Genomic DNA, 16,482 nt, shown 5'->3' with positions numbered 1-16,482 from the left:
CTGCTACACACACACAGACACACACACACACACACACACACACACACACACACACACACACACACACAGAGACAGACAGACACACACACACCAATCTGCACTGATTCCTCACTTCACCTGTCTGCAGGCCTCAGAACAGATGATTGCTGTCACTTCAGGCCAACTGCCAGTGTGTTAATGTGTGTGACTGTTTGCATGTGTGTGTGTGTGTGTCTGTGTGTGTTTTCTCTCCCTCTCTGCCTCTCACTCCATCAACCTGAGTCCGTCTCCTGCTACCTGTCCCTGTGATGGGCTCCACTGAGGTCACGTCACTCCACACGGACCCTGAGAGCCCGCAGGAGCAATTACTGCCTCAAATCCAGCCGCAGACCTCCCAGGTTACGAGAGGGAACCAGTAATGAAAACTACACCCTGGTGTCTGTGGGAACATCTGTGTCGTACAGTGTCCCTGTGAGTCTCTCCATGTCATCCTACATTGCACATATTAATACCCAGTGGTACTACAGGTCCTTAAGAGGCATTATTTATCTGCACACCTGACCTGTTTTTCCAGGTTTGTTTTGCAACACTGGTTTTTTTTTTTTTTTTTTTTAACACTTGAAGTTTGATTTCACAATTTTACAGAGAAACAGAAACCTATATGTCCATAACAATAAAATGCATATCCTGTCATATGGACAACACAAGTTGTGAATGACTTGTGTACACTCTCAGTGGAGGAACACAGTTTGGTTGAAGTTGGCTTTTGTTTTGCTCACACTTTTATAACATTCGATTCCTTAACATTCACTTTCATTTCTTCTTCTTCTTCTTCTTCAAGTTTTTCTGTGGCAAGTTCCTGCGGGCCGCCACCCCACCCCCACCCCTCTCGTCATAGGCGTTTACTTGTGTCAATCAGCCCTGCCAGCCAATCACAGGACTGTGCGACATCAGAGAGGCGGAGACATTTAGATAGATTATCACCTGGTCTTCTTCTTCTTCTTCGTCCTCCTCCTCTTCCTCGCCACATCCTGCTGAAGAGGCAGAGCTGAGCAGACCTTTCTACTGACGCTGGTATTTATTCATTACGCACGATTATTAAAGTGTAAACGTGAATTTGCAGGTAAAAAACAGAATCTTCCTCGTAGCTAGGAAGTTTTAGATTTGTGTTTTCAGTCCTTGTTAACTGAGGTGGTTTGTTTTTCCACAGTCATCATGGGTCTGGACAGATGTGGCGTCGTGTGTATTTATGTCATCATCCTTTCCAACATCGTCCTGGCTGTAAGTCCCTTTTTTTTATCACTCATTATCTTTGTCTAATTAAAAATATGCTGCTCCAATGTTCTTCATCTTCATCTCCGGGATTTATTTTTGTCATTTGTCGTTGTTGTGTTTTGAGGGACCGCCCCTCTGGTGTCTAGTAGAAATATGAGATAAAACAAAGACCTTGTTTCTTCTTCTTCTTCTTTTAAAGACGTTCATGGGTTTTTTTATAGCATAAAACAACTAAATCAAACCAAACTTAGTAGAAAAATCAGCTCTTGGACAAACATCGATGTGAACTAACTAGAATGAGCATCTTTGGGGAAAAAAAAGTGTATTTGATGTGCACTTTCACTTTGGTTTGGTCCACGTCTCATCTGCTAACATGGAGGAGACAGTGTTCATTCAGTCTGTGGTCTCGTGCAGTTTGTCCTACACAATGTAAAAAAACAAAATGTTTTTCCCGCTGTTGTGGAAAACATGACGCCAGATACAGAATATTATAGATGTCATTTGAAAGTTTGGACTGTTGATGCACCACGTGTTCACACTGCAGTTGCGTTTCCTGTTTGGCAGGTGGTGGGGTCCGCCTCTTTGGGTCTGGGCCTGTGGCTCAGGTTCAACACTGACACCAACGTCCTCTTACTCAGCTTCAAGTCATTTGCATTCGTTACAGGTGAGTTCACACTTTCAATTCATTCATCACCACAGGGATCATGATTATACATATTTTTATTTGTATATAACCCTAGTTTGGGAACTGCTGCAGTAACAGGTGTGTTTCTGTGTTTCCTGCATCAGGTGTGACGGTGATGATCGTGGCGGGTACGTTCACGTTGATCGCGGTGCTGTTTGGATCCTACGGTTGCTCCTCCAGGAAAAGATGGGCTCTGCAAACGGTAAGATGTGTCTCACAATGGTTAAAGTGCCACTTCTAGTAAAGTGCAAAGTAAATCTTCTGGGGGAGTGTGTTGTGACTCCCTGGATTTAGATTTGAGAGAACAGCTGATGTTCAGATTTGTTCTTCACACTAAAGATTATTAAAAGAAAAAGTGTAGAAAGTGACTTTGGTTTTGTGAATGCAACTTCTGAGGATTTTCTCTCTGTTTTCATGAGCTAGTTAGAATTTGATGGTCTGCTGAAATGAGTCTGTAAATGTATGCAGGCTGAAACCTCACATGTTGGCACGCAACCACAACCACCCAGCAGGAATTCTAGTTCCCCTTCATTTCTTTCGCTTTTGTTTCGTGCTTTGGGATTCTATGTTATTTTCTAGTTTAATCTCGTAGTCTTGCCTCAGAGGAAGAGTTCAGACACATTTCTCAACTGCGAGCACAAAGCCTTGTGGTCTGTCGGGGCAAAACGGTTGAAAGACAAATAATGCAGCAAAGACTGAGACTAGTAAAGCATTTCGTACATGCAGGTGTTTTTTCTCACTGGTTAAAACAAAGCTTTTCTCACTGATCCATGTGCTGATGGATCAAGTGTTGTGATGTTCCCATGTTCCTGTGCGTTAATCAGATTAAAAGGTTGTTTCATCAACATGTTGTCATTAATCTGGATCTTCTCCCTCCCCTGTCAGTACTCTGCTCTCCTGTTTTGTCTTGCTATTGCTCCAATGGTCTTCGGGATTCTGGCTATTTCCATGAAGGATGAGGTGAGAGGGGCGCAGAGAGGGAGCGGGGAGACTGCAAAATCTGTAATTGCCTTCTACGTGTGCAGCCATGTCGTGTTTTTAATTTTCATCGGTTAGGTTGGACTGCGCACCGTAGAGTTCTACATCAGCTTGTATGCTCTGTACGATGGAAAAGATCCAGTCATTGGCCTCACTCTCAGAATCATCCACAACATGGTGAGCACTAACTGACTTTTTACTTCCCTCTAATAAAAAGTTTAACTATTAAGCTCTCGTCCTGATGTGTTTGTTCTGAACTCATACCCTTCATCTATAACTTTTTTACCAAAGCACAAAGTGTATGAATAAAAATGAATTATGTGAAATATGTACCATCGGTTATTTGTTACATTACAAAGTATTAAAACATGATTTGATATAAATGCTAATTAATTTAATTCGAAGTGTCTTTGATTGTCATTGACCTTCGTCTCCTGCTGTGTAGCTTCACTGCTGTGGCGTGACAGGCATCTCGCTGATAGAGTCGACCTGTCCCAAGCCGAGTGGATTTCTGGAGAAAATCATCATGCCTGTAAGTTGTTGAGTTGTCTGTTGTGTAACCTGGACCTGCTGTACTCTGCAGACTCTGGGTGCTCTGCAGTAAAGTGAGTTCACACAGTTTGTCCCGTCTCCCACAGAATTGTCCCGAGGTGATCGCACGCTCTTATCTCTCAACATACCCTTTCCTGCTGGCTGTCTGCTTTGCATATGCATTTCTTCTGGTAAGTAAAAAAGAATTCCAACTCATGTGCAGTTCATAATAATAATAATCTACAATAAAAGGCAAATTTTATTGTAGATTTTAGTGAATTGTGCAGAGGCACCAACTCAGGCTGACAATCAGGGAGCAGATACAGAGCCTTCGCTTTTATTGGGTCGCAGTAAAATAGGTCAGAGTTTAGCGTTTTAGATTCGAATAAATTTTTTTTTTTTTTAAAAGATAAAATGGTTGAAACCAAGATAACCAAAGAGTCTAAATGTGATTGTTAACTAAACTGCAGGTCTACAGCAGTAATTCAGCTGCTTTGTGTCTGTTAACAAACTAGAGTCAAAATACAACAAATCCTTTTTCAAGAGGGTTTCCGTTGTTATGTTTGTTCAAGTGCAGATTTTTAAAATGTTGATCATAAAGTCAATGTTCTACCATGTTCTGATAACAATTGTCTTGAATAATCAATATTCCTCCCTCTGCTTCTCTTTTAAATATTCTCTCCTCCTCCTCTTGTCTCCCTAATGGTTTCTAAAGTGTGTTCCTATATCGTGCAGCAGTAAGCTCTGTAAACTGATCCGTCTGTCCGCTTCCACACCTCAGTACAATATCATTACTAACTACGCCCTGACTAACCCTCAACCACATCAGCAGGGATTTGTCCTCACCTCCACGTCCTACCCCAACACGGACCCAAACATTTCCCCCCTTCTCACTGTCGCTGATGCCCCTGAGGTTAAGGCCTAGTGGATTTTTGTTTTGTCCGCTTTGGCGTAGGAGAATTTAAAAGCATGTTCTCCTCCCCCGCCTTTGACGCCTGAAAACAGCTTTGTCGAACTAACACGATCTTTGTCCACATGAGCGTCAGAGTAAGCTTTAATCACCGCTCATATTAATATGCCTGTGAGCTCCCACATACACTGACGTTCAGAGGAGTTTTGTCACCGTTTTCCAAATACCTCAGTTCCTGCTCGTCCAGACCAAACACCGGAGTCTTCAAACTAGACCGGCGGTGTTTCTAAAAGCTCCTCAGTTTACGCAGCTCTTTCACTTTTGAGTAACAATAATAATAAAATTAATAAATAATCTCACAGATAATTGGCAGAATTCTCATGATGTGTCTGGAAGTTCCAGGTTCATTTGACACAAGAGCTCATTTTTTTCTACTTTTTGGTAAAACATGAACAAATATTTTTTCCACAACAGATGAGTTCAGTCCATTTTTTTTTCCTCATCTGCAGTTGGAGGAAACGTAATCAGTTTTCCTTTTTCAAGTCTACTTGTTCTTCACGGAACATTTTTCCTTTTTCACTTTCACACAAGCTTGTCTTTACGTGGCTTTGGTGCAACCTCTCACACACTCACTCACTCTGCAGCTGGTTTTTGTCTGCTCTGCTCTTTGCTTCCTCCTCTTTCTGCGTGTGCATGACAGACTGCGGTCGGGTTGTGCGCCACTATCGCCCTGAGGAAATCAACGCAGACGAGCAGGATATCGCAGCGTGAATTTCGGCAAAGCACAGAAGCGGATTCGGTTGTCAACCCGTTCCCAACCAATTCCGTTGCTTGAGTACAAGTTCAACCAGCAGATTAAAGTAAACAAACTCTCCCCTGTACTAACTTTATATTGAGCCAATAATCCGACCTATTTTGAAACTGCAAAACAAATTTGTTGTTTAAAGCAACCCTCAATATTTTATTTTGCTCTGTGGTGAAATGGATGCTGCTCATATCCAGCATCATTCAACCAACTAGAAACAGACAACGTGATGAAAACAACACGTCCACATCTTCGGGGTAAATTCAGCTGGGAAGAGGATGGGGGACATTTCAACAGTCTATGTTATATAGTGACAGCGGTTCTAGTATTTTAGGTTTTGTGCTTTCTGTTCATCTTCCATTGAGTCTGATACTCGTGAGAATATTTGTGTTAAAAACATTATGTACTAATGTTAAAGGGATCATTTTCTTTTAAACCCATTTCAGAAGCTTTGAATTGCAGTACATAGGTGTAATGTTTCATTGTTACTGGTATTTGTTTTAGTTTGTTAAACGGACTCTTTAAACATGTCCAATGGTGTAAAGCATTATGTCTTCCCAAAACACGTTACCATTGAAATAATTGACAGTTTCCTTTTCCTGTCAAAAGCTTCTGTGAGCTCTCGTTCTGTTTACTCTGTAGTTGTAAATATTACATTTCATATATATATATATATATATATATATATATATATATATACACATACTGTTTTAAGTTCCGTGTTATTCCAAATGTTCTTCACTTGTTTACTCGTTGCAATAAAATGACCAAACAACAGTGCAGTGGTAACCGTGTCTTTATTTCATTGCTCACATGCCACTGTTGAGACCTATGAGGAAACAAACAAGTCGATTCAGTGACAAAGTCCTGAAGACAGACAGGAAACAGATCAAACCAAATTCTACCCTCAAGGTTTCATGTTTCCGTGCATCATTTATAATTCATCAAAGCTCTTAACGCTGTAACCTCAATATATTGAATGCAAGGAATCTCTAGCAAATGCGACAAATATACAAGAACCTTGTTACCTTCTCCATGAGCTGCTGTTCCTCTGGAATGTTTGTGCCATGTTAAACTTACTGTCGATGCAGCCAGATGTGCAGTCACCGTCTGCAGCGGAGCAGACTTCTGTCGAGCAGAAGACGTAGATCTGAGGAAGACAAAAGAAAAAAAACATAGGAAAAACTTTTAGATTGTTTTACTAGAACATGAAGTTGTAATCCTTGTCAACACTTTGCCATCATGGGGCGTAACTGAACGCCCACCTTTAGAACGGCTTTGGTTTCTTTTAAGTAAATTTCCTCATTTCATTTTCTCCCGCAACGTTTCAGAAAATCCTCATAAAACTATTTTAAGTCTGGATCCAGCTGCGAGATGAATCATGACCATGAAAACATTTGATTTAGAGCAAATACGATATTGGAGAAGTACAAGACTACATATTTTAAGAGTGAAGGAACTCAACATCCCATAATGCGGTGGTGTCTTTGTTGTGGTTTTAAAGGTTTATTTATCCTCAGGGGGTCTAAACTTAAAAGCAGCACATTATCAAGAACACAGTGGTTGTTCTCTCGTGCGAGTTTGTCTGTTAACGCACCTCTGGATCGTCCAGGAGAGAGTGTTCTCCTGCAGCCACGTCTGAGGGGCTTTGTGAGGGCAGGAAGAGGAAGCTGGAGATTATGATCCTCCGGGTTCGGTGCGGGTCGGAGGAAGGAAGCAGCTGTGAATCATAGCGGCCGGGGCAGCTAAACAACACACAGTAGTAGTGAGGGGACCGTCACATCTGAACATGCAGGAGGGAGCATCATTTGCATCATGGGATTTAGGACTGAAAAGGTTTTTACAAATGTTAAGCTTGTCCTGTTGGTGTCCTCAGAGAAAAGACCATGAGATATTAAATGCAGATTTAATTTAAAGTCAATGAAAACAAGCAGCTGCATGAGAGAAAGAGCCACATAATCTTTGTGTAACATTTCAGAATAATGATCTTGATATAAAACAATACTTCCACAGAATCACTTAACCACAGAATCAATCTGCCAAGACACTATCTCCATTATCTCTGTATAAAACATACCCATCATAAATGGGCATCCAGCCGGTGTATGGATCTGCAGTGTGAGCCAAGCAGGAGTGAACCAGCAGCACCAGGTTTCCCTCTGGAGGCTCCAGCAGACTCACCTCCAGATAAAGAGGTCTGCCTCGCACCAGACTGAGAGGCAGGTGAGCCTCGGGGTGGAAGCTGCTGAACGACTCGTCTGAAAAGAGGAAAAGAATGATGGTCTGACGTCAACACTAAGAAACAGGCTAACGGAGGATCGGATGCATCAGTGACTGTGAACTCTCGAGGTATAATGTGCGATTAAATGACGTTTGGAAAAAGAAGCTCGGTAGAACTTAGGATGGATGTTACCGCCGGGTTCAGCTCACCTGTCGAGAGTCTCAGCTGCACTGACACTGTGGCTGGTGACGGCTGAATGGGAGGTGGAGGTGAAGGCGGAGGAGGTTGATCCATCACATGCAGCCTCACCTCACCTGGAGAACCTGGGGAAGAGCTGCACTCCACCATCAACCTGCGGGAACAACACCGTAAACGACGGTATATGAAGAGATCAACACGAACAGTTGACCTTCAGAAGAATGTGGAGTGTAGGACAGAAACAACAAACCTGACAGGAGAGTCCTCATTCTCCGAGGTGCGGTCGCCTTGAGGAGAATAGATTCCTCGGACTTCCAACAGATGAACCACAGTCCGACCAAACATCTAATGAGGAGATGATGTTAAGAGAACAGTTTTCACCATAGAGGTCGGCTCTCGGTGCAGATGTGAACACACTGAGGATCCGAAGTGCAGCTTACAAGTTTGTTAACTCCGCAGCCGTCCAGGGGCACCATGTAGACCTCGGGGTCAGAGGTCAACTTCCGCAGGATGCAGGAGGCCTCACTGTCCTCTGGGGGATGAGCAGCAGGGGGCACTGTGGGCTCCAACACAGAGTGAGGCACCACAAAGACAAAATTCTGCCCCATTGTACAATCTGTAGGCTCACACATGAAAAACACACAAAAACACAAACATGTGCACAAAAGACCAGAGTTTAAAATCAATCCAAAGTATTTACTTCCTTAGACCCTGTGGCCCGGGCGTAGGCTCCTCGTCTGAATGCCCACACACACCACAACAGTCATTTACTTTTCTTAAATGTGAATTAATTTATGTCAGACGAGTGTTGACACGATTCCCTTTTGGAGAGACTCACCCTCCACAGGGTACGAGCAGCAGCCCAGAGAGTGACTGCAGCTGGAGTAAGACGCAGGGCCGAGGCCACAGGGCGAGGCGGAGGGCGTGGTGGCCGCGGGGTGATCTGAGTAAACAAAAGAGACGACGGCTGGTTATACTTGGTTCTGTTCAGCATTGTGAGGAGATGATGGATTCATCCGACGATGAGTCAGAACATCTGTCGTACAGGTGTCTGGTTACAGCGAGAGCCGGGACGCGAACTCTCTGCACCCCTGTGGTGACCTGAGGTCCAGACACCAACATTGCACATATCAGCTAATCCAGATCGACAGAAAGAAAAAAAAAAAACACAGCCGAGCAGGACTTTACCCGTCGTGTCATAATCCAGCCTCTCCTCTGCTTCCTCTCCACCAGGAGGCCCCGACGCATAGTACAGACGTTGCTGGGAAGACAAGCTATGGAGGGGACTGTGCGGTGGCTGAGGGATGCTGGGAAATCCTGCTTCGGTGTTCAAATCCGTGCTGATGTGGTCAGAGTCAGAGGGAAGCTGAGATTCTGACTCTGAGGAGGGTTTTTCAGAGTCCGTGCTGCCTGCGGGAAGCTGTTCCTGCTGGTGTTTGGACTCTTCAGGCTGGAAGAGGTGCTGGTAATAGTGGTAGTAAGGATATAAGTGAGCGTGATAATGTGATTCTGTGGGTGAGGAAGCGGTTTGATGCAGCGCTGGAGAGGAGGATGCTTGAATCCGAGCGTTTAAAGCGTCTTTAAATGAAAGCGGAGACGCACCGTCGTTACTGCTCTGGGAACTTTCAGGTCCATAATACATCTGATAGTAGTGATAGTAAGGGGCGTAGGGGTACGAGTGAGGAGGGGGAACCACAGCCGGGTCTGGTTCTGGAGGGTTGCTGGGTGGGAGAGCGGGAGTCGCAGGTGCAGAGTGTCGCCCTTCATCATCCGGCTCTTGTTTCATATCATCTTCAGACAGACGTGGATTTCTGATCCAGTCTGGTCTGTGTTTTTCAGTTTCACCTGCGTTCGGCTGATGAGCGTCGGGACTCACGCTGAATTCTTCATGGACCGGACGCACCGATGACTCAGAGAGAGGCTGAACATCTGGCGCTTTGGTTTTCGTATCCATGCCGTGATGTAGAGGCGTCAACCTTTTCGCCTCACCCCTCGCCATATGGGGAAAGTAATAAAAGTAGTGGTGTGGGAAGGGATAAGATGCACGGGCTTCGTGATCAACTTCAGGATCTGTTGGAGGGATGCGAGGATGAGGGGCAACCTGAGGCGGAGGGGAGGGGTCTGAATCAACCTCGGACTGCTGCACGTTGGGGGGCAACACCAGGAAGTTGTGGGTATTTGTCGGAGATTGTTTTTCAGGGACCTCAGGAGCTGCGTCGGGGTCTTGAGGTGGGTTTGGAAGAGGGATTTTTGGGTGATGGTAGTAGTGGTAGTATGGGTTGAAGGCATGGTTGGGAGGCGGGAGAGAGGGAGCTTCGACTTGAGCTGGAGAGGCTGCAGCTGAGGGGCGAGAGTGTGACTCAGAGAGATCCAAGACAGGAGGTCCCTGTTTTTGTTGGAGATCTGGACTTAAATCCTCCGTTTCATGTGCAGATGATAGAGGACTGCGCACGGCGTGCTGTTTATTGGAACCCCCGTCGGGAATCTGGTGGGAGTAGTATTCCGGATACTGGGAATCAACAGGAGGGGGGGGCTGCGGACCAGACCTCGGGTCAGGGGTGGAAAACGAGGGAGTGAGAGGGTCGTAGACGTCGCGAGCATCAGGTCCATGATACTCCTGATGATATGTGGGGTGGGGATAGTAAAGCGGGGCCAGGTAAAAAGGGGCGGCCCATGGAAAAGGCTCTGATCGAGGTTCTGTTGGAATTCTGCTGAGATGATGAGGGCCGTCGACGAGACGGGTTCCTGGCAGCTCCTCAGGGGACGAGACAGGACAAGACAGCAGGAGTGTGTTTTCTCCTATTTGAAGATAAAGTGTGTATTTTCCATCCTGAAAGTAAAAAAAAAATCAGTTCATCTCTGATTCCGAGTGACGATATGTCCAAAGTGATTTCGCTGAATTTGGATTCTCTCCGGACGTAAGTGTAAAATAGGGTCTGTCACCTGATGGATGACAAACCCTTCACCTCACCTTCACCGTCATGCCACATGTCAGATATGGAGCAGCGATTACGATCTGTGCGTCCCGTCTGTCCACGGTGAGTCCGCACTGCTCGGCCAACGACACCAGGGGGGTCCACTCGCCTCTGACTGAAGTAAAAAGGGGAAAAGGCTTCAGCTGGAGAGTGAGGTTCAAATGTCACCACTGGAGTTTTTTTTTCTGTGTTTTTACCATTTATCCTCAGCTGCTCTGCAGGAGTCGGTCCTTGCAGGTTGACAGTCATCCCGTACGGGGAGCAGCACACGGAGTACTGACCCGCGGCCTGAGGCTGAACCTGAGGGACCGGACACGACATCTTGACCGGAGCCCCCCTCCACAGCAGAGGCAGCACGTAGCTGTCGTCCTGAACACACACGGTTTGAATAACGTTACCTCCTCCTAATATTTCACCTCCATTAGAGAAGACAAGCCTGAGATTAAGATACAAGCTCCTCGTTGAATTCGTTTTTCTGGATCCACTTGATCTTCATCACCTTCTTAGCTCAGTAGAAGTTTCCTCTGAACTATACGTGTTCACGCTCTTTCATTGGGGTCACGTTTACAGCCTCACAGATCAGAACTCTGTTGGTTTAACTGAGCTGAATAAAAGTGGACGTTGTGACCGGTGCACGTGGTTTATGATCTCATACCTCCTGTGTGACGTGGCAGGCGTCGTACTGAGCCATCAGACTGAGGTCTCTCCACGTGGTCTGAACAGAGTAACCACACTGAGGCGGCAGCTGGGACAGAGGCACCGATGACTCGTTCACTGAGACACAAACACAAAGTTTAACACAACTCTTGTCAGGGAATAATCAACGTGAAGAATCCTGGAGCAGCAGCAGCAGCCTCACCTCGATCCAGCAGCAGATTTCCAGCCCGTCTCCTCCTGACGACGAGGATCATGGCGTCGTCTCCACACTCCACCACCGGCTGGAGCTTCTGCCAGCTCTCCTCTGAGCCGCTGAGCCACTGACCCCTGACCTTCGCCCGGTCTCCCTCAGCTTGGACTGGTGAACAACACACACGATGAGTTAGAGTCAAACGGTGATTGAAACGAGCTGCAGAGGACGTCAGAGACTTGTCATTGTAACCGTCTCTTCTTCACATAAATCTGATTTCATAGAAAAATGTCATTGCTTTTAATAAGTGCTTTTTTATTTTCCATCATTCGTTCCTGATATTGATTTCTGTATATTTATTCCGTCTTTATTTCTCAACGTGTTTCCTGGTTGTATTTATGTGTGAAACGTTTTTTTTTTATTTCGTTTGCTGTATTTTCATTTGCAGGACTATCTCAGGAGAGATATTACATCTCGATGTGACCTTCCTGGGTGAAGGATAAATAACTAAAATAAAATAAGATTCAGCAAATCATATAAATGAAAAAGCCTTAAGTGATTTCACTTTCACATGTAATACAACATATCAATATATAATAGAATAACAATATATAATTCATAAAAACCACAACGACATACACAATCAAACTAATCGAAAAACGAAGTTGACTGAGCTTTGAGAAAAAAGTTATTTTGAAAAAGACATTTGAAGCTAAAACTTATTTGACTCTAAACCTTTGTTCGGTCCTGATCTTCTTGTTTCCTGAACCAAAACCTAAAGAACACAAACTTTTACCTGGAGCAGCAGAATCCGCCTGATAACCCACGATGGGGAAGTTTGCTTCCAGTTGACCAACAATGTAAAACTTCCCTGGAGCTGTGTGTTTCATGTGTCCCGGGGAACACTCATCATCATCATCTTCATCATCATCAGGGGGCTGAGGTGAAGAATAGACCCGCTGCCCCTCGCTTTGATTCGGCGTGTGCCTGAGCCGTTTGTCCGCTGAGGTCATCCTGGCTCCGGGTCTCCGTGCAGACGCTGCAGCCTGTGTCCGGTCCGAGCTGTGGAGGAGGTGGAGGAGCGGCAGGTGGAGCTGCTGCGGGCCTCCGGTGGGTGAAGAGCGGCTCCTGGCACCAGGAGGTGCCGCAGGAGGACGTGTCAGTGTTGAAGGAGCAGATTCGCACCAGCTCGCTGAAGGAAAAGTTATTATCGTGACGCTGAGGAGGAAACTGAAGCAACTTCCTGTTTGTTTCAAATACATTTCAAATGTTTGTCTCTGCGCGTGCGGACACCAGCCCCGAGTCAACGTGCACTCTTTGTACACTTCCGGCTCACGCACCTGTGCACGGACACACTTCCGGCTAACGCACCTGTGCACGGGCACACTTCCTCCTCACGCACTTCCTACACACACCTGTGCACGGACACACTTCCTCCTCACGCACTTCCTACACACACACACACACACACACACACACCTGTGCACCAACACACTTCCTCCTCACGCACTTCCTACACACACACACCTGTGCACGGACACACTTCCTCCTCACGCACTTCATGCACACCTGTGCACGGACACACTTCCTCCTCACGCACTTCCTACACACACACACACACACACACACACACCTGTGCACGGACACACTTCCTCCTCACGCACTTCCTACACACACACACACACACACACACACCTGTGCACGGACACACTTCCTCCTCACGCACTTCCTACACACACACACACACACCTGTGCACGGACACACTTCCTCCTCACGCACTTCCTACACACACACACACCTGTGCACTGAGGTGACACGTGATCAGAAGCTGCAGACTCAGATATTTTCTGAAGTAGGAAGTGACGTGTTATATCATTTTCTACATATTAATACAGAAACACGACACAGTGTCTCTGTTGCAATGGGTCTTTAGTTAATTCTTATATTATTTAGTCAGTTTGCTCCGAATACTGTCCACTAGAGGGCGGCACTGCATTGCACAAAGTCAGCCAGTGGAGAATGTTTTTGATAATGAATACTGATTCATATCTATCTATCTATCTATCTATCTATCTATCTATCTATCTATCTATCTATCTATCTATCTATCAGTCATACAGTAAGAGTACATCAAGCCATTTATATCACTTGAATACATGAAATCCCTGTTACCAGCGTTCTTTCTTGCCTAAACACGATTCCAACATTTAATAGAGATTATAATAATAGATTAATATAAAAATAGATCATGTTTAATCATTTAATGAACTGAGACCACTTTTACCACTGCACTTAACCAGCCAAGAAACAAGATCACTGCTGCTTTGCTGCCAGCTCCATCAGCTGACAACCAGTGAGTCTGCCAGGCGGCTCTGCCAGGCGGCGATCGGTCATCACACTGTGGTCATGATGTTATCAACCGAGGCCAGACGGGTCATTTTCTCACAGTGTCTGACTTCAAGGCCTGTTTTTCCACCTCTGGGTTAGAAGAGTGCGGAGGAATCAGATCAACCACACATCTGCACGGTGTGAATGAACGACTACACTTTAAAAAGAGAAGTGTGTGAGTGTGTGTGCGAGGGGGTGATCAGTTGATGATGGGCGCGGCGGCTGGATGACTCATATTTGGAGTTGCCTAGCTACAGTCTTGAGTTGTTTTCTTTAGACCCCGAGCGTGAGTACAGTGTGCATGTCTGGATTTCATTGAGAGAGAGCAAGGCATTGTGGGGGCGGTGTAAAGGCAAGGGTGGCTCCAAGCAGGAAACAGGAGGAGCAGAAATGTTTCCAAAGAGGAGAAGAAATCACGTGGAGAGAAACTTGAGTCAAATGTAGTAATGTCAGCGAGGAAGGGGAAAAAAAAGGTTGACAAAAAGATCTCAGGGTGAGGAAGTGAATCAGGAATAAGAAAAAAACCCTGGCCAGTAACCATGGAGACAGGCTGGCTCGACTAAATACAAGAAATTCTTTTTTTTATTGAATGTAAACGGTAGCGAGGGCTCCACAACTGACTCACACAATGCTCGCCCTGCTGGAGGCCGCAGCTTCAAAAGTGCTGCGGCTCAAGTCCGCCGTGCAACAACCTTCAGAATATCCAGCGTGTCTGGTTCACGACTCCTGGAGCCGCTCCGGTCTGATCTTCATTGAAACCACAGGCGGGCGGCCGCCAAACAGGACACATGCAAATGTTTAGAGAGAAATTCTCTTTCTCTGCATGTAAGGCGTGTTCTCTGAAGTCCTTATTTGATTTTGATTGGTCCGTGCTCCATCATGATTGTTAGTCCTGTGTGTTTCTTTTGTTTTTTCTGTTTTTATTTTACTCACAAAAAAAAAAAACCAGTGGATGTTTAAAAAATGAAAAAAGATATTTTTGTCATCGTCAGATGGTGAATAAAGAACCGATTTAAATAATATCATTCTTTGATGATAAATCCTTTCAAATATTTGAACAAATTTAACAAAACATAAAAAATAAAAACACTGCAGTGAAATAATTGAAATTAAATTAAAATTTATATATTATATTTATTATTTAAAGATAAAAAAATAGGTGATGCAAATGAAATGTTAGGATCATCAGATGCTAACAGTTGTGTGTCGTTTGCGTTGCTACGAATATTTCAGTGTGAATTATTTAGCTGAGCAGAAACACGTGATTGAAAAAAAACAAGAGGACCAAGTACTGCACCCTGGGGAACACACAAAAACTCTGAGTCCTAAGTTGAATCTATTGTAGACGTCAGGGAAAAATTACTGTGATGCCACTTGTACAACCACAACTTTAAAAACATAGTGAAATACAGTGAATATAAATATGACTATTCAAGTACTTTTTACTTTGGGGCTGGCAAGAGAAACTCCGGAGATTGTCGGGAGCCTCTCACTCGGACGTCCTCACATACAGCCCCTCTGGACAATGTCGGGAGACTCTCCAGGGTGAGGGATGAGGCTGAGGTTTACTGTGCGGCAGGAGGACACAACACGGACACACGCTGATGCAGTGGTCATTCCTGGAAAATGAAACTGATGATCGTCTCGGGATAAAATGAGGACATGTTTTTGTTTTAATGCACCCGTGGCAATGTGTCACTCCCTCAGAAGTTGATGAGCGTGCAGAATGTATGTAAATGTGTGTGTGTTCGTCTCCAGACACCGAGGCCATGGTTCTCTACCTTTGGACATTTTGATTATGGGGATGGGAACATGTATGAGTTGTATATCTGTGAATGTGGGCTTACGTGTGTGTGTGTGTGTGTGTGTGTGTGTGTGTGTGTTATTATCAAAACCAGAAACAGGAACAGGTGGGCGACAGTCAACATTTCCAATTAGTCACCAGTCAGGGACGACGCGAGAGCTTCAGAACAGAACCGTGGACACTCTCTGCTTTCAAAGAGCTCTCACATCCAAAGTCTTTGTTAGTCCCGTTCACATTCGGACTGTTTTAGGAATCTCTGGGCAGGGAGCAACATTGTGTAAGTCAGAGATGGAATGAGCAGAGCGAGACAGGCATCCACAGACAGGGAATCTTTACTATTGTGTAAAGCAGCAGCGACTTGGTTGCGGTGAGGCTCACTCCTCTGGCATGTCGGCACCACTCCGCTGGATTTGTTTCACACAGTCATGTTGAAATACTCCCTCACCGAGGCTCCTCGTAAACACCCTAATTAAGAGATTTTGACGTGACTCAACCAAAAATAGCAATTTGTTCTGCTATAAAAGCCTCGTTAGTCTATTTGCACCACTTTTCTGTGAGTGGCGTTCAGGCGAAGTTTTTCTTCAGGGGAATTGAACGTGTCAGATAAATTTAATGTCTGATATTTCCAACTTAAACATCCAGGAATCAGTGCAGCACTCAGGGCTTTGAGACAGAAGATGCAACAAAGTCATCCAGGAAAGAGGTCTGGGAAAAGTTTCCACTATGTAAGAGGCGCAATGTTCGCTCCTGTGTTTTTCAGTGGTTTTTGAGTTCACGTCATTAACGATGCCACTGTGTACAGTAAACTGCCCACTGGAACCAATAGAACCACCCAGAACCAGCCAAACCCAAGAAGGTGTTTCACAGGAATCGTCGTTAATATTT

General features: G+C 45.1%; 2 protein-coding genes across 3 annotated transcripts; one reads left to right on the top strand and one right to left on the bottom strand.

Moving 5' to 3' along the window:
• The first annotated feature begins 115 nt into the window (after nt 1-115).
• On the top strand, nt 116-5,940 carry LOC109645221 (CD9 antigen-like). 2 transcript variants are annotated; one of them, XM_020110772.2, is made up of 10 exons: nt 116-450; nt 821-1,053; nt 1,190-1,260; nt 1,819-1,918; nt 2,044-2,141; nt 2,825-2,899; nt 2,996-3,094; nt 3,363-3,449; nt 3,556-3,639; nt 4,164-5,940. In XM_020110772.2, exons 3-10 carry the CDS (start codon nt 1,195-1,197, stop codon nt 4,371-4,373), a joined length of 819 nt encoding a protein of 272 aa, XP_019966331.1. In that variant the 5' UTR covers nt 116-450; nt 821-1,053; nt 1,190-1,194; the 3' UTR covers nt 4,374-5,940. The 2 variants fall into 2 exon arrangements, with proteins under 2 accessions (XP_019966331.1, XP_019966332.1); XM_020110773.2 differs by lacking the exon at nt 116-450 and having other exon boundaries at nt 977-1,102.
• LOC109646336 (uncharacterized) lies at nt 5,824-12,810 on the bottom strand. Its single transcript, XM_020112071.2, has 14 exons — nt 12,201-12,810; nt 11,417-11,572; nt 11,213-11,331; nt 10,755-10,926; nt 10,554-10,672; nt 8,771-10,412; nt 8,421-8,525; nt 8,023-8,198; nt 7,833-7,927; nt 7,594-7,736; nt 7,241-7,421; nt 6,761-6,908; nt 6,244-6,313; nt 5,824-5,992 (listed from the first exon to the last, which is right to left on the bottom strand). The coding sequence occupies exons 1-14, from the start codon at nt 12,664-12,666 to the stop codon at nt 5,973-5,975; spliced, it is 3,612 nt and encodes a 1,203-aa protein (XP_019967630.2). The 5' UTR covers nt 12,667-12,810; the 3' UTR covers nt 5,824-5,972.
• Nucleotides 12,811-16,482: the final 3,672 nt, after the last annotated feature.

This window comes from Paralichthys olivaceus, chromosome 5 (assembly GCF_024713975.1).
Source record: "Paralichthys olivaceus isolate ysfri-2021 chromosome 5, ASM2471397v2, whole genome shotgun sequence".
In the NCBI taxonomy this organism is placed as follows: domain Eukaryota; kingdom Metazoa; phylum Chordata; class Actinopteri; order Pleuronectiformes; family Paralichthyidae; genus Paralichthys; species Paralichthys olivaceus.
This window is presented reverse-complemented; position numbering and strand designations above follow the sequence as displayed.